The sequence below is a fragment of the Ctenocephalides felis genome, unplaced genomic scaffold (assembly GCF_003426905.1).
Source record: "Ctenocephalides felis isolate EL2017-DRISC unplaced genomic scaffold, ASM342690v1 CF-g0.4_SCAFFOLD_01886, whole genome shotgun sequence".
Taxonomy (NCBI): domain Eukaryota; kingdom Metazoa; phylum Arthropoda; class Insecta; order Siphonaptera; family Pulicidae; genus Ctenocephalides; species Ctenocephalides felis.
In genome coordinates, this window is record NW_020538040.1 from 66449922 (window position 1) to 66474169 (window position 24248).

The 24248-nt window shown below is 28.9% G+C and overlaps 1 protein-coding gene across 1 annotated transcript; it reads left to right on the forward strand.

Annotated features, from left to right (window-relative positions):
• On the forward strand, positions 1–24202 carry LOC113378811 (phosphatase and actin regulator 2-like). The gene is made up of 8 exons (XM_026619416.1): positions 1–313; positions 15471–15692; positions 16506–16733; positions 18069–18357; positions 19712–19996; positions 21481–21608; positions 23182–23458; positions 23751–24202. The coding sequence occupies exons 1-8, from the start codon at positions 247–249 to the stop codon at positions 23764–23766; spliced, it is 1512 nt and encodes a 503-aa protein (XP_026475201.1). The 5' UTR covers positions 1–246; the 3' UTR covers positions 23767–24202.
• Positions 24203–24248: the final 46 nt, after the last annotated feature.

Below are 24248 nucleotides of genomic sequence, written 5' to 3' on the forward strand. Positions count from 1 at the left end.
TTTTATTTGTTCGTGGGTGGGTGTGTGTTTGTGGACTCTAGACGCTGTGACCACATAAATTTTAATTAAAAGTGTGGCTCTTATACTGTAGTATTAGCATGAAATATGTGTTTTCACGTGATTCCCAATGCCGAATCGTTTTTGCAAATTAACTTAAGCGTGTGTGCTCCAATTATTCTCAAAAGACGTACGAAAATATTATTTACTTTTATTTTCAATGCTTATTGTAAATGGTAATTGATATCGATGAACTACAAAACAAACGTTAAAAACAATCTCATGGTTTCATTTAGAATTAATGTTTTAAATGAAGGTAATTAATTTTTTTTTTGAGTTTTGAGTGTAATTGAATATCGTTATTTGCAACAAATTTCCAGAAGCATGCTTATTAACTTTTTCATTTGGTTATAACGCATAATACTTCGAACTCAACTTTGCTCTGCTTTATGATTTGTTTTGACAAATTTCATTCGTAGATTTGATAACCACATAAATGATACCACCTTCTCAATTGCAAATTATAATTTAGTAGATGTACGTGTTAAATTAAAATATATAAAGTGTATATATATTTTTAATTTATTTCCTGCAAACTCATAATGAATTATTATAAATGTTATAATCTAGGCTGTTGCACCTTTAATCTAATAAATACTTGAACATAAAAATCGATTTCAATATGTAAAATATGAAAATCCATATTGATTTATAAAACAATTAACATTTAAATTTCTAATGAACTTAGTATTTGATAAACGAAACATTGTTGTTTTTTATTTATTTTGTTTGCTTATTTGTCACACCTGTTTAATATTTTCTTAAAAGATGTTTTGGGAGTTTTTGACTTGTTAAGTATAAACGAGTGTACAGGCAAAAAAAACATGATTTTTTCAATGGATTTACCCCGCAGATGGAATTTTCTAGTTAAACAGGTTTTTTCTGGGCGCTAGATAACTTTTCTAATGAATAACATAATTGCGATATCTGAGTCACCATGTCGCATCATTTGTGTTATAAAGATGTGAGTCAAGTATTTTATAAGTATTTTCAAAGAATGTACCATGATAATAAATACCAAGGATTGTTTTGACATACGTGATAAATTGGAAAATATTTGCATCCAACTCTTCGGATTTAAAAATACAGTGAAAATTCTTATTCTGGTCAACTATAGAAAAGCTATGAAATTTCATTTAATAATAATTCTATACCAAATCAGGAAAGCACACACAAAAAAATGAAAAGTAACTCTAATGAAGTCAGAACATAACAAATACAAATTGAAAAAATAATGATAAAATGAAATTGATTTAAAAAAAAACAAAATCTCATCCAGATAAATTTCCTAACTATAAGTACAAAGCAATGTAATTGAAAGAAAAAAGCATTTGGTTAATAATATTTGGAATAAAGTTGAAGAACTGCGATTATTAACACAGAAATTCAAATACATTTTGTAAAAGTATTCTGTAAAGTGATCGAAATTATGTTTCGACAAACATGGCTCTAAATTTATTTAAATTGTTAATATTTCAAATATGTTGATTCACCTTTAAATCTATCGATATCTTTCTCCAATTTAACATGAATTATATCCTTTGCAAATCACTTTGTAAACTGAAACAATAATTCGACCAAATGAGAGATTTTTATTTAAAAATGTAAAAAAGGTCAGCATTTTATCAGGGTTAAACTAAAGGAAATCCCTCATCTGAAATTAACTATATGAAAAACTGGTAAAAACTATCTATATATTGTAAAGGAAAGAACTTTAATTATTTAGAAAGGCGAAGATACCGAATCAATATTTTGAAATATATACACATATACTATAATTATAAGATTTGTTATTATTTTATTATTACCTAAATGTAACGGATAGTAATGAACACAAAGAACTAAATGGATTAAATATATTTTTTTATTCTCATAAATCTTATCGGTCACGAGAAAACCGTTAAGCTCTCGTCGTTCTTTATTCGTTTGAAATTTTGATGAAAATTTGTATTGAGTTGAAACTACCCATTTTGAATGTTGGTGTGAATAACATCAGTTTTTTTATATTAGTTTGGAAAGAACATAATTAATGCACTCATAATTCTGTTTTTATTATCATATTAATAATCTTGTATCGCACAAAAATAAAAAAAAAATAAGGTGTAATACGTTAGGTAGAAATAAAATTGCGTTAAGAATACATTTTCTAATGAGTAAATTACATATCACCTGTTTTCGTTTGAATGCTATACGTTAAAAATCGTTATTTTCAATTGTATATTTGCACAAGCTCTAAAGTTTAAGCTATGCTCTGAGAAATAATATAGTGTGTAAAAATACTATATTTAAATTTTTTAAGTGCATTTTGACATTTGACAATTCTATTAGGGATCCTATCAAACATGAAGACGAACTAATATAAAAGAACTTTTCACTGATACCATTCCAACATTTTTATAAATGCTTCAAGTAAAAGCGAAAGCATTAGCTGATAATCTACACAATATTTAATTGATCTTGTTTCACATATTTTTATAAATTTCTTTCAGAATGACGTTAGAATTGAAACTAATTACCTAAAAATAAGTTTTAGATTGGTATCGGCAATATTAATTCTTCGACATTTATTTGAAGTTCAACTATTGGCCAGCCAAGGTTTATACAAAAACCGATATTTCAGAAAACTGGTTTTCGAATAGTATTTTTTTTCAGATAGGCTGTACTGAAATAATTTATTATTAATAATTTTTTAATGCAATTTTGTAAAACATAAAAAATTGATCAGGATTAACTCTAAATATAATTAATTATTTGTCGCTTAAGCATAATTTTATGATAGTGATACGCAGGACTGCTATCGATTTCCTATAGTGTTTTCATCAATCTGGTACATTTGGCTACATTTGTCATTTTCAATTTTCTTTACAATTCTTATTCATCAGTTGAAAACCGGTATTTTCTACTAATAAACCGGTTTTCGAATCCTACCATTTTCTCCTAAGCTCGGTTCCAGAAAATATAACTCGACATTGCAATGCAACATAATCCTTTCTTTTATGTTATTCTGGACTTTTTTCCAAAATCTAGATACGTTTTTACCAATCAAAGCAATTACGAAAGTCGTAATTTTGTTCTTGTATTTTTATCACTAACATTAAAACAGTTCTTTTTTGTCGCCCGAAGATGCATAGTTCAAAAAAAGAACATGACGCATTTGAAAATGACGTTGCCTTTGTTTTGCCGACGTGTAATGAATGTATAAGTTAATTAGTAATAATATTGACTAATCATAGTTCAAATTTTGATTGTTTAACAAGAGCTTACATAGAATTGTTGCTGTATTCTTATTAATTTTTTAATTGATGTACGTACAACACGAAATATTTCGAAAGATTACTGGCATTATATACCTATATCCTAGGGTTTAGGAATTGTTAAGGTTGTGCGTTGTGATAATTTTCCGACGCGATGCATTTTTTTGAAAATTATTTTGAGTTTCGATTTGCAATGAACAATGTCAATATTTATTAGCGGAAATTCATGTTTTTAAACGGAAGTCATGTTTTAAAACATATCAAAGCGTTTTAAGACGATGTGCTATTTATTTCTGCTAAATTAAATTTTTACTCTGCGATTTTGTTTCGCTATATAACTAACGAATTTAAATTCAAGATTTTGAATTATTTTAATAAATTGTAGTATAATATCTATAAACCTTCTATAAATTGATATGATAATAATTTATATCTATAATGTGATATTCAGCTATAGCAATAAAGAAAAAACTCGATAATTGATCACTTCTTATGAATGAATAATAATGAATATCATACTTCAAATATATTAGAGTTATAAAGTATAAAAAGCTTTAAACTGTCACTCGTCCACTTGAACAATGTTATTATTGAATTATTAAAAAAAAATGGGTCATAAAGTATAATAGATAAATATTGGCATAAATTATATAGTTCCTATGTTGATTTGAAATTACATCAATTTTATTGTATTACGAAGGATTAATTATTTATAATTGAAAATTTAAATAACAAATACCATGTTCTAATATTTAGAAAAAACTAACACAATGATCATATAGCAAATAATCAAAATAATAATAATCGAATCGTAAACTATAAAACCATATACAGTCCAGATAGCCAATGCGTATTGATGTTATAATACATTTTTAGAAAATTCGTGTATATTAATGTACAATATAGAATAACTTTGTGTATATGCACTATATATTGCTAATAATAAGCTTTCGGAGAAGCGTCGATTAATTCAGAACTATCAAAATTGATATGACCTGCATATTACATCATGCCATTTATCTTCCTATGTTCACAATTAATTTTATAGCGGAATAAATTTGACCTAATTATTTAGTTTGCATTTCACAATTGATTCTTTATTGCTTGAAGTGAATATCTTATTGGATCAATCCGAGACAACATATGTGTTCATTCAAATTTTAATTACATCATTTTGTACGTCTCCTTAATAAATATGCGCTTTTAGATGTCGAATTATGTGAGATTCGAAGTATTTTGTCTTTATGTAATGTACGAAGTTTTTGTTGCTTTCTGCGTTTGATTTATGTTGTTAATCATTTTTAAGGGTGGTGTGTTTTGTAAATATTTGTATAATATGATGGACAGTAAACGAAATACAAAATTATAGTGAATAGTGCACATTTTGGAAAGTAACTTTTTTGTTATTAAATTTGCATGGTGTTCAACAAAGTGAATGTTAAAATTTACTACCTATGATGGGCTACATAATGGGCTGTGCTTGTTTTAAAGGTAGGTGAATCAGCGAATTTATGATACGAAAAAAATAGTATATTGCTGATTTTTGTCTCATTCATTGTTGAGTATCTATAAAATGTATGCATCTGGTTGTTAGTATAATAATAAGTAAAAATAAAGAAAATGTCTCTAAACTATACAACACGATGTACTAAGGTAACATTGTCGTTGTAAAAAATACTGGAATAGTGCTTACATTATTGTTGTTGAATATGTGGAGTTTTATTTTTAAATAATTAGATTTTTTTAAAAAAATAAAAATATCTTTATTTAAAATTGATTATTCATTTAGTAAGTGTTCAATTACTGATATAATGCTGAGTACAAGTAAAAGGGATTCTGAAAAAATTAATACCAAAATTTAAAAAACATTAATTTTTTAAACTTTGAAAAAATTAGATTTTTGTAAAAAAATAAATTTCTTAAAACCCCTGAAACGTAAAGATATATAAACATTTTCATTTTCGATTTTTTTGCGATTACTATAACTTACCCTACGGAAAGTTAAGTAGTGTTTTTAGAAACTTTTCCGTTAAAATAAATTGCCAAAATTACTAATTATACTTACTAATTAAATAAGTATATTACATGTATGATTATATTTCGGTAAATAAAGGAATTAACAATTTTTCTCATACATTCTCAGTATCTCTGCCAGACCTATTGCTATAATAGTGGCTTGTCTATTATTTGTTTTTGAGTGTTTTACATGAAAGTTTTGTTTGTCTCGTTTGATAGTCGCGTTTTCCTTATGTGCTTCATTTGTGGTAAATGTGTTCGCTTCGAGCAGCCTTATGACAAGCAGTAGTGACATCGGTTTTGACTTGGAAGTATAAATAGCGATGTTTCCAAGTGAAAACAGCCCTCACGCGGCATTATTGCATAAATAACTATTCGCCCTATTACAGAAATTGTAATAATAACATTTAATACACAAAGATGAGACAAATGTTTCGGTTGCTATCTGTAAAACCGAAAGAGTATCAAGTCAAATCAGCACAGCAGCTTATAAGGCTCATAATTTCTGATTTCTGTCAAACAATATTGATAAAATAAAAAAAATATAACAGAATGCATTTCGCTACTTCGATTGCGGTATATAGATTTTCTCTTAACAAATAAATCACAATATTTATTCCTTGTATATTTAAATCAATTTTCCAAGTTATATACGGATCATATGCACATATTTGATAAGATACCATTTAAATGCATTGTTGAATCTTAATAATGTTGTTTACTCGTTAGTACCTGGTGACATAGTAATACGTCATTTAATATTTACAATCTAGTGCGTACACATTCGAGATTTGTGCAAAAAACATGGTGAGTGTCTTAGTTTCGCGGGCAATGTGCCTTTGGTTGTTGATTTCTTGTTGTTGTTGTTGAGTTGATACATATTTCTTGAATGGTTTTTTCCCGATTTAGATATTCGGTTTAATTAAATTTTATATGCGCAAATTATTTATTTAAATGAATAATACTAAAATATTTTTAATATACATTTGCACTATTATATAAGTATTAAATATGTATCTGTAATTTATTATTATTATTATTGAAATTAAAATCAGAATTAAAGGGTTTTACGTCGATTATTCATAGATGGCAATGGCAGATATCCCGTCTCTATGTGATAAATTTTAATTATTTCTATTTCTGTAATAGCTAATTAGTCCATATTTCCAAGCAAAAACCGATATAACTACTGCTTGACATCAAGTTCGAAGCGAGGATCAAAACTAAAACCTCTAATTCAAATCCGATCGCTCTAACACTTACCTACGGGCGAGCCCATCTGTAATATATTACCGATAACTTTTAATTGCTGTGTTAGGCTTTTTTGCCAACTAGATTTACTGTGACTTAATCATTTTAAAATATTCGTAGTATTGCTCATTTTTTATTACATTTGACGAAATGTATTCTCTAAATCAGGGCTTCTTAAACTTTTTTATATAGCGACCCCCTTCAAGCTTAGGAAATTTTAAACGACCCCCTCCTCCAAATAATAAAATACTAGCTGACCCGGCGAACTTTGTTCCGCCATAATGGCAATAAATAAGCTTTTTTTTTTAATGGAAAAAATAAAAATAGAAATAAAATAGCAACATTAATCATTCATAATGATTTATTCATTTTAGTGCCTCTTCATTGAAGTACCTTCTTATACACAACATTTTTTGTTTTGTTATCAGGCGCAAAAACAAACAACGCAGATGGTTTTCCGACCCGTGAACATGCCACATATAGTTGACCATGGGAAAAATGAAATGAATGTTCCAAATTCAAACCACAAACTTTTAAGGATTGCCCTTGTGATTTGTTGATGGTCATGGCAAATGCGAGACGTATTGGAAATTGAATTCTTTTGAATTCAAACGGCAGATCGGTTGGGATCATCGGTATTCTCGGAATGAGAACTTCCTCACCTTTAAATTTTCCTATCATTATGGTAGCGTAAATTACATTGTTCATCAATTTTGTAACCATCTGGTGATCGACGACGATACAGCGGATAACCATCATTGCCAGTGACAGTCTCCGCTGTCAATTTCCGTGGATATCGTTTAGAGCACTTTCCATCGACCATGCAAGGTGATTGGGGATTGATGGCACCACACGGTCCATGAATCATATTAGAAGTAACAACATCATGTAGGTCTGGATCGACTTCATAATCAGGAATCTCGGCACATATGATATCATCTATTTGGTCAGGCTGAATTCTTTCCACTAACCAAATAAGAATGTGTGCGTGTGGCAAGCCTCGCTTTTGCCATTCGATTGAATACATCCAGCATCGAGTTTCTCCAAAGACGCGCTCTTTAACAATAAAGTTCATCAGGGACCGAATTTTTTGCCTGAATATACGTGCTGTAATGTCGTGCCTATCACTTGATGTTTGTCCGGGAAGCAGCAATTCAGTAATTTCTATCCATTTTGGGTTGCAGGTAAAAGTTATGAAAAGATCTGGTCGACCGTAATGACGAACATATGTCATTGCATCTTGTGCATATTCATGCATATGTCGTGGGCTACCAATGTATGTCGCCGGCAGAATAGTTAATCGGCCAATATTAGCTGCATTTCCTTCAGTACTAACTGCATCACGTAAATGGATGTACTCCTCAGAACGCAGTTTGGCTTGGTTGAACCTAATGAAATTTAAACGTTCCGTTTCTATTTTTACATACATGTCAACGCAATATTGCTGAAACAATCGACGAAACCGCAGCAAATAGTTGTCAGCATTATGACGAATCATCAAACGATATGCGTAATAATTCATTGAGCTAACATTCTTTGTAGTTTCTTCGCCTGAAATTTAAAATTTGAAAATTATTCATTTTATAGGCAAATTTTAAAGGCAAACAATACAGACATTGATTATTTTTTAAAAAAGCTTTATTTTAAAGCGGAGTCTTTCACAAATAAATGAAATAAATTATGATACTGATTCTCACCATTCAATGGATTTTTCATTTTAATATTAAAATAATATCCATCTTCTCCTTGCCAAAACATCAGCGGGTATTGCAATGAGTCATATGATCGATGTGTTTCAGATATTTGTTGCAGTTGCCCAGTGTCGCGACGTGAAAGCACAATATCGCGTTTTTCCAATTGTTCACCAACAATCAGGATGGCAACTTCGTCTACTATTGGAGCATTAAATGTCCTTTCGTGTGTTCCAGATGGTCGTTTATCTGCTCTGATGACAACTTTATAGTCATCGCTTGGCATGAGCTTTAAAGCACTCTTAAACAACCAGACCAACGCATGATGTTCATGAAGCAGACACTGTAAGTCTTGAAGAATTGCTCGCTTCATTCCTGCATTGATCTCTAGTCGTCGATCAAGTTGTTCTTCCCTGTTGCCCATAAAATATATTTGTAAAAATTTATTCTGTGTATCTTCAAAAGGTAGTAATGATCCAATTCGATGATGAATTTGTCCTTGTATCTACAAAATAAAAACCCGACAGTATTAACTGTGTTATAAAATCTTTTTTCGGTGGGAGAAAAAGTTAAGAATTTGCTAATAGATGAAGTAAGTTATTCTTTAACTACATTCTATATAGGTACAAAAATAAGTACCTTAAATGTCGGATTAAATCCTCGTTCTTCGATAATATCTGCTCCAAATGACGTCATTTGGAAACAACCATTGTATTTTTGAGTATTAGCAAGAAAGTGGCGTGATTCTTGTGTTTCGCCACAAAGCAATGAATACAATGGTTCAGGTGGCGGAGTCAACGATGGCAATTTGACTTTACCATTAAGGCAACATAATCCAGGCGTTTCTTGGGAAAACTTCAATGCACCACAATACTTGCAAACTACGTCCATTTTGCCAATGCAGACGCTAGGATGCAAGCTATAATCATAGCTGCAATCGTATTGAAATGCTTCTCGATTCAAATTTCTTCTTCTGCATCGCAAGTTAACTATTTGTTGATCTATGTTGTTACCTCGAGCACGAAGTCGAGCCATTCTTTCGCGTTGCTGTTCACGTGCAATTCTTTCTTGTTCTTCAGTTCTTGCATTTACAGTATTTTGCAGTCTTCTTGCATTACTGCTTTGTCGGGAAAGATTCGATCGTCTTGGTCGCGGCATTATTAATGAAACTTCACTTCACCTTATTTATATATATATATATATATATATATATAAAACCAAGAACTAATATTCATTCACTAACTAATATTCAACATGAGGTAATAGAGGTTAGAAACACCGAATGACATTGGACAATCGAATGCAAATGTCATGGATGAAATCATTGATAGTATCATAGATTGAATAAACTACATGGATAGTTTATAAATAATTAATTTTAAATTAGAATGAAATAAAGGGATAAAAAGTATCCTATGTCCTTCTCCTGACTCTAAACTACCTCCCTGCCAATTTTCATCTAAATCGGTTCAGCCGTTCGTGAGTTATAAGTGGTAGCACATAAGGCGATCCTCTTTTATATATATAGATATATTAACCGTTATCGCACTATTTTACAATGTAAATAAAATTAGGATTGAAGAATATGTACCCATTCATGTTATATATAATTGGAAACGTTGACATAAAACATATATATATATATATATATATATATATATATATATATATATTAGGGTGGTCCTTAAAATGGTCATTTTCTAATTTCCTTGCTCCCAGGGGCTCAAATGGTTCCAAATAGATAAGAAACGATTCTCTGAAAGTTTTAGCTCTTAATATTAACGTTTAGATAGAGCGCAATTCAATCAAAGTTTTGTATGGAAATAGCATGGAAAAATTTTCAAAAATTTTAAAAATGTTTTTTAGATGTAATTTAGCAAACAAATGAATGAATAAAAGTCATTCATTTGTCGCTAAGTTATACCTAAAACATTTTTTTTTAATTTTCAAAATTTTTTCCATGCTATTTCCATACAAAACTTTGATTGAATTGCGCTCTATCTAAACGTTAATATTAAGAGCTAAAACTTTCAGAGAATTGTTTTTTATCAATTTGGAACCATTTGAGCCCCTGGGAGCAAGAAAATTCGAAAATGACTATTTTAAGGACCACCCTAATATATATATATATATATATATATATATATATATATATGTTCAATAGAAAAAATAAACTTTTGTAACAAATTCTTTATAAAAAAACTTAAAACTATATCTACATATTCAAAAAAAAAAAAAAATTTTGTAACATTTTTTTTAATGAAAACCTATTATTAACATCAAACAATATTAATGTGATGAATGTGATTGTTTATTTTTACACTAATAATTAAATCTAGGCTCAATTTAAGTTAGTGCAGATCGTAATAAATTTTCAACGTATATTAAAGTTGAACGGTATTTTGATTTTATGTAAGTTAATATAGAAGAGGCTGATTCACATAAATATGTTGCACAAAATGGCAGTAATTTGTTTATTGCCATTTCCGATAGTAGGGAATATTCTGATTTGATTTCAATCCAAAATTCATGCACAGAAACTTGAAAAAATCTGAGTCGCAAGGTAGCATCACTTGTTAATTCGGTAAATTTTTCTTGTGCTTTTAAGTTTGAAAAATTAATTTCTTCCATTTTAATTGAAAATGGATTGCAAATCCATTGTTGTGTATCGATATCATTGAGAAAATACCTATGCATGTAAACTTCCATATTCTTCAAATGATTAACTATAATTTTTGTTATAGGAGTATCTTTTTTTGAAATATTTTACTAATTATATACTCGTCAGTAAATGGAAACATTTCGAGCGATCCACTTTCAACTCTGTTTTTCCATATAAGAATTATTTTAACAAAGGCCTCAAGTTTATTTTTTAACATAAACATATTAACGCAGACTCCCTGCATTGATAAATTCATATCATTGATTTTATCAAAAATATTGGCCAAATAGCATAGCTTGAGAAGCCATAAATTATCGTGAAAATAGTCGGCCTAATAATACTAATTTTAAAATTTTGTTTATAATGATTGAAAAGTATCAGATCTTTGCGACCCCTTGTTAGTAGTCCCGTTTAAGAAGCCCTGCTCTAAATAATGATTTTAATTATAAAATTTTTATTGTAATATATTTATTTCATATTGTTTAGTAATATTTATTTAAAGTTAAGAAATTTTATAAGCTGTTGTAGAGAAACGTGACTTTGTTTTGCAAAGCTTTTTAAGTTATTGGACATTATATGGTCTTTTAGGTAATTCCAGCACTCTACCATTGATCTTTGTACCATTGATCTATCTCTATATTCGCTTTATCATTATGAGCAACTGCCACATGAAGAACTTCAACACAGGAGTTCTTCCCTCCGGAATTGGTAACCAATCTATCCAGTTAATCAAATACCTTAGCTGAATTTTAAAATCGTTCCATACGATAAAATTCATTTGCTTTCAATACTAAGACGGTTAAACTTCAGGATAATTTTTTGTAATATTTTCTATTTGCTCTATTTTTTAGGTTGATATGTTTTGTGTTTTTCTTAAGTAATTGTAGTTTTTAACTACAGTGTTAATTGAATTCATAAACATTAATATAGTGGTTCTTTATGCATTAGAGAAAACAACATTTCTTCAAATTAGTTGATAAAGAAAATATCGTTGTATACTCATTTAGGGATATCAATTAAAAGTGATCTTATAATCCTTGCAGTCTCCGAAGTTCTTCTTTCACAAGTTTGTCAAATATATTTTCTTGTGGGGTAGTTATTCTTCATTTTATAATTTATTTTTATAAATTTATTTATAAACTATTCACATTTAGGTACTGAATTGTCAAATTTTGTTGTTCTTTTCCTACGATATCCACAATGCCATTCGTATTAATCCTTCTCCAATGCACAATGTCATTGTGCTATATAAGATCTGATCCAAAAACAAATTTTTCAGATGGCACCAATTCATATCTACTCAATAATAGTTACAAGCCTTCAAATTGTTTCTAGTCAAGATACACAGTCAAGTATACATTTAAATCTTCTTGAGAAATACCAATTAGAAGTTATACATAGCTAAGCTAATAAATCACTATTTGAGTCGGGACTCATTTATAAATATCAATAATGATCGAAGATGATGCAAACTTGCCAGTAGCATATGATTGTAAATTGTGCATGATTTCATATAGTAAAGGATTTGCAATGCATAACGAAATTGCATTAGACTATTGTCAAACATTTAAGTTTAAGTTTATATATGTTGTGTTCATATAATTGTGCTTCATCTAAATTTATTGAACAGTTCATGAAGGTTAAGATTAGTATCGAGTGTTTAGAGAGCTATTTGGTGCCCGGGCTGTGCATGTGACTCACGCCATCTCAGAATTTCATTGCCATAGAACTCGTTATATTACAAAATAGAATTTCAGAAACGCCACCGTCGTTCATTAAAATATCTTAGAATTGGTCAAATGCCAATCTACGCTGCCTCCTCTATGTATTTCATTAACATGTAATAGATATGCATTTATAAATTTATCTGTTATAAATCACGGTTATACATTCGCGTACACGTGGTCATTCATTAAGTATATACGCATACGATTGTACTTTTTGATAAATTTATTTTAAAATTTACTTGACGTAGACATGCCAGGTCTAATATTTTTGCCTAATGTAATATGACGGATATGATTTGATTGTTCAAGGTTTGGTATACGAGGGGTTTATAATCATGCTCATTGGTGTAATTTATAATCCTGCATTAATCCAATGTGATTATAAATTGATACTTTCTATTTTTTCTATGAGATTCACTTATAGTGAAGTACCAGTGTATATGGAAATTTGCAACCTCAGCAGATGATTTTTTGCACCATATTTTTTTTGTAATTTTTATTTGTCTTTATTTTTGATTCCCTCAAAAAGTCTAATTAAGTCGTTTATTGATTTTGCATTAACCTGTGGTATATTATTCTGATTAAAAGTATTATTTTCATATTCGTAGAAATAAGAAATGTCCGATGAATATTTTCTAGTAAATGTCCGATGAATATCTTTTATTAAAAATACTTATGAAAAAATTACTAAAACTGGCGATTATTAACTTATTCTGAACCTATTAAAAATCAATCTCTTAGTTTATTTCGTCCAGATATATACAATATCTTGAGATTTAATTGTTAGATGATTAAACTTATTTTTTAAATTAATAGCATCCCATTCTTTAAAAATGTTTTAATTACAATCTTTATTTATTCAAGTATTTTATTACAATTTTGCAGTGTACTTGTGAACTCAAACTGGATAACTAAATAGCAATTATTATAATTTAGGGTGAGGCACAAAGGTCTAATTTTGCTTTTCAGTAATCATACTGTCTAAACCAAATGAACAACTATCGAACTATGTTCAGTAATATTTCCAGTTAATTCCTAATTATAGAAATGTTTTTTATCTATTTGTCAAAAATTGTCATGTCCCATTTTATCCTGTAGGCTGGGTAAAAAAGGGACAGCCATCAGGCAAACAGATACAATGTCTTATTTTTAATTTTAAAGGGATTTTACGAAAGAACAGCTAAATTATTTAACCAATGCGAAATAAAAAATTCATGGACTAAGATTTCACCGTATATTAATCATTTAACTAAGGTTACACCGTATTTTACCTTGATGTGGTATTTTCATCAGCAGAAATATTCATCAGCAGAGTTGGAGTAACTTATAATTTATTTTTTCTCTTGTAAAATCGTTTTAACCTGCCTGACTTTTATTTACTATTTACTTTATTTTTTATACAAATGCCAGTGTAAACATTTTGTAAAAAGTTGGTCCTTTTTGGTCCAATCATATGTAATCATATATAGGAGTTATATAAAGAAAAGTGTTGAATCTAACTTGAATCTACTTTAAAATAGTATTAATACAAAATTCTATACTATACTTTACTTGTTTTTGAGATAATAGCGGTGGACCTTTTTTTTATTCTTTTTAATTATCAGTTTTTACTTTCATTTCATTAATTAATAGATCCATTTTACTAATTGTAATTATTATGAAAGTTTCCAGTATATTTACAAGAAAATGAATTACTATTTTTGTACTTCTTAAAATTGAATTCAAAACTATGTTCTTGGAATATATGATGAATTTCGATCACACTTCTAACAGTAATCATTTCGTAATTTCACATTAAAAAAATGTTAAAATATGTTTGAATTTTATTTCGTTGATTTAAATTCTTCTTTAAAATTCTAAACGCTTTTTTAAAATCATATCATCTATCTGATAACTGATACCATTCCTTTTTTCTCCCTCCACATTCCTTTGATACTTGGCAATCGAATTGAATAGTATTATATGAACTCGATTTGCATAGCGGAATGTGATTATTCACTACTCTGTTTTATTAAAAGCCTTTCTTATTTTACTTTATTAACTTGTATTTCCTATTTTTTATTCTTCATTAATTAAATTTCATTATAAGCCGTTTTACCTATTTGGTATGTATGTAGAAATTGTACTTTTGTAATTTTTTCATAGTTATTGTATTGAATTTTATTTGGATTGTAATTATTTTAGATTTGCTAAATTGTGATACATAATTAGAATCGAAATGTACAGAATAAGCTATGTAAAATTCTTGGGTGTTTTGTTACAAAAATTTTGAGATTAAAAAAAAGATAACAATTTTTTGTACATATTTTCTATAAAACAGATCAATCAAATTTTCCACAAAAATATATTTTTTAAAAGTATCGATTAGTTATCGAACTCGTGCAAAAAAAATAACTTTTATGGCTTTATAAATATTTCTTAATGGAAAAGAACATTTTACTAACGAAATATTTTTAAGATATTGCACTATTGAAATGATATCTAGCCTGTAGATTTTTTATCTAAATATCATTTAGAATCTACTGTTTTTAGTATGTTTTTCACTATCGAATGCATTGAGGGTGCTTGTGTACGTATTACATTATTATAGGTACTTTTCATACAACGTACATAAACAAAATTTAAATTTGTTCATATTTGTATTTTGCAATGAGTATCGCTTAGTCATATTTGCATATGTTATTAGTAACGCTTATTTTTGCAGATAATTAAATGGATACGAGAATTTATGCGACGGAAATAAAAATATGTTATTAGTTTTAACATTTACACTTACATTGTACTTGTTCATAATTTTTTTTTTTTATTTTAGAAACAAAAAAAGAAAAGGCAGATGGCATCAATCGTAATTTATCGATAACCTCGGAGGAGCAAGCAAATTTCACATCCACATTACCACCTCCAGGCGGAGGTAACAATTTATGCCCTAGTTCGGCGGGTTCTGGGGAAACTTACATTAAACCAGAACGACCATCGACACTGGCCCCGGCTGGGAAACTCAATAGAAGACTAATATGTTATCATAGTGAGCATTGTAAGTTCGACTATTTTTTTTTTCAAAATATTTTGCACTCTCCGCTTATGTATGCCTGAAGCAACCTTAAATCACATCAACACCTTTCTATGAATTTTTTTTTTTCTATGCGTAGTTGATGACCCTCTAGTACTCTTTACTAGTATACCTCATCGCTACACATTTTGTAATGTTAGACGGTGGTATCTTTTTCTAACATGATACTTTTAGTACAGATACTAAAACTCATTATAATACCAAAGAACCTGCTAATTAAACTTTTCATTGGAACCAAGATAAGTTAATTCAAAATGAATTTTAAAATTTATTTAAATCAAACTACATATATCAATAATTTAATAGGGCGCCGAGTCCCACGAAACATTAGTGAACAAAAATACGTCAAAACTCACAAAAGAAAAATCAAGACGTTTTTTCAAACTAATCTGAAATCATTGGAAACATCATATTGACATAAAATTATATAAAAAAGTGTTACTGATATATTTATTGAAGTTTGTTTACGGACTTTAAGAAGGCAATAATGTAATTTAATAAAGTTAGGACGAAAAACTTCGGGAAAAATATTAAGTAATTTAGAAACCTGACTTTTTGATAAGTTGCCCATAATATTTTATTTATTTTTATTCAATTATCTAAAGTTTTAAAAGAAAATCTAGTAATGTAAATAATATACATATATATATATATATATATATATATATATATATATCAGTAAAACAATAAAGTTGTGCTTTTCTCATTAATTCGGTTGTTTGATTCTATTAACTGAATTTGATTAAATGATATTAAAACTGTTTATATTTTGATTAGTTGCCGAAGGATCAGTTCAACCTGGACGACCAGGCAGTACGCCTCCTCCAGTCGAAAGGCACAGCAACGGCGGCGGAATGGTTCTGTCTGAGCTTCCAGAACCTCCTATTCCATTATCCGAAATCGGACCCATTCCGCCTCCTCCAATGTTCAGCTCGCCTAGTCCGACAACGCATCACAATATGCGCACATCTATGCCTTTGGAACTCTCCGAATACGATTATGAAGGTAAGATATATCGAACGATTATATTAATAAACTAGTTGGTATTGGTATTTTGCCTTGAGGCAAGTTCATGAACTTCCCGATATGTGTAAATAATCGACTCAATCAATAAAAAATAAATTAATTTATGAGTGATTAAAAGTATTCCGAGTGAATTTATTACACATAATTGAAAACGAACAAACACGTTAACACGGAGTATTTTCTAAAAGTAAATTTTCAAAAAAAACAAAAAATTTTATGATAGTAGTAGGATAGTAGGACTTCAATGATTTAGTATGTTCATTAAGACCAAGTACTCTATCGTTATACCAAGTAAATTGTCTAATTTTAATTTTAACAAACGTCAAAAAAACTACTCGTTTTCTCAAACTTTGATGATTCTTTAAAATTAAACTACTTGTCGTAAGGCCGTAATATTTCAGTAAGTTCTATAAAACCACGATATATATCGTCAAAAAAAGTTCCATAAAAATCTGCCAATTTTTTTTTCAGCAGTTAATTACAAGAAAACGGCTCGGTAGATTTTCACTTAAAACTAATCAGTATCATTTCCAACTAATATCTTTCGAACAGTTTTTGATTTTTTAAATTTGATTCGGAAGTATGAGCTTAAATGTGGACGAAAAGCTAACACTCTTTTTCAAATTACAAAGAAACGGCTCGGCAGATCGTCTCACAAAACTGACAAACTATAGTGCTAATTGAGATACATCAAATGGCTTTTAAATTTCTGAAATCGGTTTAGGCGTTTTTGAGCAAACGGCGATGAAAGGTCTAATTTTGACAAATGCCAAAAAAACGATACTAATTTTTGCAAACTTTGAAGAAATTTTAAAATTAAACTTGTCGTAGGGCCGTAATATTTTAGTATGATCCATAAGACTATAGTATCTACCGTCAAAAAAAAATCATAAAAATCGTCGAAAAAATTTTTTTAACACTTTATTACAAGAAAACGGCCCGGCCGATTTTTACCAAAATCTAATCAGCACGATACGCAACTAATATCTTTCGAACAGTTTTCTTGATCAATAGATTCGCAGATGTTCAATTAATAAATTTATAAATAATAAACAGTACAACAAAAAATTATGACACATAAAGTTCAGAAAAAGGTGAAAGGCATTTGCATCAGACAATAAAAATTAAACTTTGACTAAAAACATTTTAATTAACAAATGTACAAACATTACTCTAAAGCGTATTTCTTACTTAAATCTTGTTTAATGCGACATTCACCATTATGTTATTGTATGTACTTCACCATTTGTGCCGTTTTGCCTTGCTTTTTTTGATTTCTCTTAATCAATTGTAAAATTATTTGTGTGACTTTAGATCATGACGAAGCGGAACAGGACATTGAGAACATGGATTCTGATTCAGACGACACTCCGAGCGGCTGCTACTTGAGGCGCATGGAGCCTGTAATAGACACATCACGGGTCGACGAGATTCCAGCAAAAGAACCAAAATTTAACGCAGTGCCCCTTAAATCTGCACTCAAGAAGAAGACCAGCGGTTCTGACACTCCTACTAATGCTACACCAACGCAAGAGCATGCGCCCCATACGCCACATGCACATGCCAGATCTCATCTCACGTTTAATCATACTGGATCGTTGAAGTTAGTGCATTATATAGTAATATATCATACTTTGATACATCGAATTCTTTTCTTGTATAGTTATCAAATAGATAATTAATCTAGAATATTCGATATTTATTATTTTGGTACGATTTTAACGTATTTCAAAGATTTTATTAGTAATATTTACTTAAATCGTCAAATTAATTTTTTTAAGCCTTGCTAAGAATTATATTAGAATATACTATAGTTCCTTACTCTAGTTTTTTTTAAATTTTCACATTTTTCAAAACATTGAATAAATCAGTATAGATTTTTATACCAGTGATTTTTTGTATTTTGAAGTGCTACATCATTTCTTTAAAATTTGTTGCTTTGCTATCAATCGATTTTAAGAACGAAACGAGTTAATAAAAGTCATACGGGCCAATGACAAGTGGTTAAATTTTAAAAAATAATTTTAGAAAAATGGGATACATGCTACGCTTACCTCCATTGAAACGGGGCGTGCTCATGATATTACGACTTGTTTTGCAGGTTAAAATCTCGCCATTGATTTTCCGATTTTCCTGAAATTTTACGACAGCAACTCGCCTGTAGGCCACACCGTTCGGAATTCGAAGTTGCGATATATGGGAAAAAACTAAGAATTTTGAGACCTTTCTAACGATGTATAATACTTTATATGTTTTCTTTACAGAAATATCGAATCGTGAGGAGTGTTGCTCCAACCTAGCCGCACTTTGCGCTTTTTTAATAACTTTTCATAAGTCTTTAACACTCCTACTTTTGAAGCATAGATTCAACTATCAACTGCATTTACAATTAGAAGTTTTTTTTTTTTTGTTACAATTTATTTTTGTTAATCTAGACTTTAATGTCTTATTTACAAAATTGAAATGAGCAAAAAAAAAAAAATACAAAAAAAAAACAAAAAATGCAATAAATTGAATATAAAATGAAAAAAGTTAAAATAAAAATTAAATTAAAACAGTAATACAAAAATAACATAAATGAACGATGACGTGATGATGTATGCCGCGTACTACGTCAGGACGCGTGCAGACATTGGGCTAGGTGTTTGGTAGATCGGAAGGCCATTTCTTGCTCAATCTTCTTATCGGTCTGTGAATCGCTTGAATTGTAGGATTTGTATGCTGGATTAATTTATTGTTGAAAGATGAACTTCTAATCTTGATCATTTCGTTGACTGTTGAGATTTTCAAATCCTTATGTAGACAAAAATTCGAAATATACCAAGGCGCATTAGTAAGGATACGCAGAATTTTATTCTGGCACCTTTGAATGATGTTTATGTTAGATTTGCAAGTGATATAAAAATCTCTTACTACTACTAGTAAGCCTGAGGTTTTACTTTACAATCTGATTTCAGTTCGCGACCCGTTCGATTCGGCGGAGTTACAATCGAGAACAAAGAAAATGCACGTCCTATTCCGATTTGCGAGGATAGTAACGGCGATGTCACTGGAAACGATTCTGACGCTGGCGAAGGTAGTGACCAGGGCGACGGAGAAACTTTGTACCGCACAGACTACGAACGGGACCGGGATCGTGAATCGGAAGACGATAAGACGCGTGCTGCAGCAAAAATCGCGAGGAAAGAGAGCCTATCACTCAAGTTGGCTCTTAGGCCTGATCGGCAAGAACTGATTAACAGGTCTGTTTTTCTTAGTTGATTCATTTTTTAAATTCAAATATATGTTAACCCTTTGTACTACGTAAGCGCCGTATGCTTTATTACACTAACTTTTTAAGAGTCGCTGTTGCGCCAAATGCATTGAGCACTACCTTAAACACGTTACTATTGCGCGGGTTTCTTAATGAAAATCAAATTGTATTTGTATTATAATAAAATGCATTAATAAAATCAGGACGACAAATGAGTTTTTTACATTATTTCAATTTTTACTTGAATGCATGAATGGCGCGGATAGTCCCACTCATGAGCAAAGACTTTAAGTGCACAGGGTTAATATGTTAATTTGTTAATAACTGTATTGCCAAAGATCGAGAGCTAATAAAATATTTATTTTATAGTTTAATATAATAAAATATTTAGTTTATAGTGTTCTTGTATGTGAAGGAATTTTTGCCGTACGACCACGTTTTCTCAGAAACCGTTGAACAGATTTTCAAATAGAGATTTAATGATGATTTGCTTCGATCAGTATTGTATAATGATTAGACGAATCATTTTTTCTTATTAGCGTATATCATAAAATTTCAATAAATATTTGATATGTTTTTATTATTGTTATTATTTATTGACCACTTCTTTATAAGTTAAAAAAAATATGGCTAAGTTTGAATGAATTAATACATATAGTAAATATAATTTAAGGTTTGATCTCAAGCCATATGAGCAAATCGTAATTTATAGCTTCTTATTTATGCGAATTTGAAATACTGCAAAAATTACCAAAATTCACTGATAATATTTGTAATACATATTATAATCATGTTGAATCTTCATGATTAATTTTTAGATATAATGAAACCTATAAGGTGCCGTTCAAGTTTTTTGACATTTAGGATAATTTTTCTTTATTTATTTATTTATTCAACGCCCATGGCAATAATACAACATATTTACATTTTGAAGTGTACAAATTATAAACTAAAGGTAATATGAGAAAAGTTGAGTATTAAGAGTTCATAGATAGCTTTGTATATATACATAACACTTTATATAAACTACAAATATATAACATTAAATTAATAATAATATTCTCTTTCAATAGGGATCAATATAACAATTTGGAATTAAAATTATTTTCTGTACTTATTAGGACTGAGTGAATTGTTTTAAATATTTTAGTTAATAATCGCTTTTTATTCCTTCTTTATCACTTTTATCCAAATGTTATTATTGATACAACTTATTTACCTTGGTGCCCGCATTATCTGGTTTCAATAAAAGAACGCAATATCAACAAAACTATACTATATTCGAATAAAAGTAATTTTTGATAATCGGATTTTTTTTTTGTTCGTTTAACTTTTGTTTAATATTGTTTGATACATCGTTTAATATGGTTTGATACATCGATTTTGAGACCTTCTACAGATATTAGTGACTTCTGTTTTGAGAACTATATTTATTTAATTGTATGTTATTAATCTATCATTTCTTTGCATTAGGAATATACTTCAAATTCAGAGTGAGAATGAAAGACAAGAATCTAAAGAAGCTATAGGTGCAAGATTGATACGACGATTGTCAATGCGGCCTACACCCGAGGAATTAATGGAAAGAAACATACTGAAAAGTAAGATAATTCAAATTACATGTTTTAATTATAATTAATCAATAATGTTCTATGTTTTTGATTTCTATTTTTATATTTTAAGATATCGGTAAATACAACTTAGATTATATATTTAATACGGTCGATTGATGTCCGCCTGCTTGTCGGTCACAGTGATTTTAAATCTAAACTATAAGTATGAATTATGAATATAAATGACGCCTTGAACATCCGCATTAAACAATTTGATAAAGTATCTAAAATATCGCTTTTCAAAATTGAATTGACAGACGATGATTGATTAGCGGTTCCAAGTAAATTCAAACATATTTCGGTTTAATAATAAATAAAGATGACTAAATTTAGTGAATAGACTTTTAACTTAATATTATTTTCTTTTATATAAAAATATTAATTAAAAATGCAAAGTTCTAATAATCTAATTTCACTGTAAGTTTACGAACTATATTAGTAGAAAATAAGTAATTTTATAGAAGTACCTCTCACTCACTAGGACTATGTCCGACTTAATTAGCATTGTGATAATGAAATACTGAAATTAACCAGAAAATCGTCATCTAATTCGTGTTTTATTAATATTTATACGATTCAATGCATTCTTATAATTTTGAACTACAGCAGAAAGTGAAATTAAATAGAATTACAAACTGTATGACTTATATTAATGCATATTTTGGAAAAATAGTATTCTTTTAGATTATTTGAATTTTACGTTTAATTAATGTCGTACATAAAAATTATGCTAGAGTATGATGCTAAAACACATACACTGATAACGAAAAGTTATTCAAAAATGCTATCTTTAAATTTTTAATTATTAAAATTTGCATTAATGTTCTACAAAACCATTGAAACTTTGTTATAATTTAAAATTTCACTGTATTTTTTAATTGATAATCTTTATTGAAATAATATTTTCTTATTTGTTCATTAAAATTTTTTCATTAACTACTACTAGTGATATTTGACATTTATCATTTACATATTTATATAAAATAACATGAAATTTATTAATAAATTGTTTGCATCTAATTAAAACATCTTATTAGTCGTGGGGATATGCCAAATACACATTTTTTGTCAATTGTATATTGGGTGCTTTTTTATTTGCAAATGTTCATCAAGTTGTAAAATTTTTGTACTTGAAGTAAACAGATTTAAGAAAAATCATTCTCGAATTGATATCGAATTTGTATTACACTTACAATTAGATTATTATTAATTTCTCATATTGCAAAAAGAAATTGGCTAAATATATTAATTTGAAATACTAAATTATTTTAATAAATTCAGTTATGATTAAAATTAATATTCAAACTATACGTTTTTATCATGTGCACATTGTGTGGTGCTTATTAAATAGCTAATCACGGACATTAAAGAAATTATAGTGGTAGACAAACAGCATTGTACAATAAAACTAGTTATACATATTATGGTTACAAAACTCATCAATAGCTTACTCAAAAATAATAGTGAGTGAAATATAATGAAAGTTTTATATACAACAAGTCAAATATCAAAGTTTAATTAAATTTTGATGGTATATAACTATTTGTTTTTGTATTTTTAGCGCAAACACCAGCTGAAGAAAAGAAACAGAAAGAGGAGAAAAAAAGATATCTTCTAAGGAAATTAAGCTTTAGACCTACAGTTGAAGAACTGAAGGAAAAGAAAATAATTCGTTTCAATGATTATATTGAAGTGACACAAGCGCATGATTATGATAGAAGAGCAGATAAACCGTGGACCAGATTAACACCAAAGGACAAAGCAGCCATCAGGAAAGAACTGAATGAATTTAAAAGCTCAGAGATGGCTGTGCATGAGGATAGTCGACATTTAACTAGGTAGGCATTATAAAAATTAATTATATAATCTCAATAATACTGGTATATAAATAGTTGTGCAACGTACTTTTTTGAAGTAAACTAAATAATAGTAATGAGTAAACTTGTAGATTTTAAACTTGTCTCAAAATTATAAGAAAATTTAAAATTTTGTTTTGTGAATTTCAATTAATTTTGTTTACAAAATCGGAAGTTTCAACAAATTGCATCAACATAGATATTAATATCTGATCAATAATAAAAATATTATGATCGATTTTCTATAAAATGATATTTAAATTATATTTTACAGGTTCCACAGACCATGACAATTCTATTGTCTCTTATACTATGTGGAGAAATTATTGGTAAAAATGAAGTTAACAGACCTAATTAAGCATTGTGCTGTGATTACCGTTAGTATTAAATTTGATCATTTCATTGTGAATAATCATTGATCATTATAATACTCCATAGAAGACCTTGGATATTTCAATATTAGTTCAGTGATCATGTAATTGATTTGTTTCATAAGGGAAACATCAAATTTTCTTTTTCTTGATGTTGCTGATTAATCTGGGTTGGTGGTTTATGATAAAATCTTTTTTGCTAATATTAGAGCTATGAAAATTGGCTTAAGCATGAATATTAATTTAGACTCGAGGAAAATTGTATCTGCGACAGTCTGAAACATTCCAAACTATTTTTATAGTTAGATCAGTTTTGTTGTCTCTAATATTTTAACTAGTTTATGCACCACCAATTCATAAAAAAAGCAGTAATAGCGATTCATGATATTTAGTTTATCATG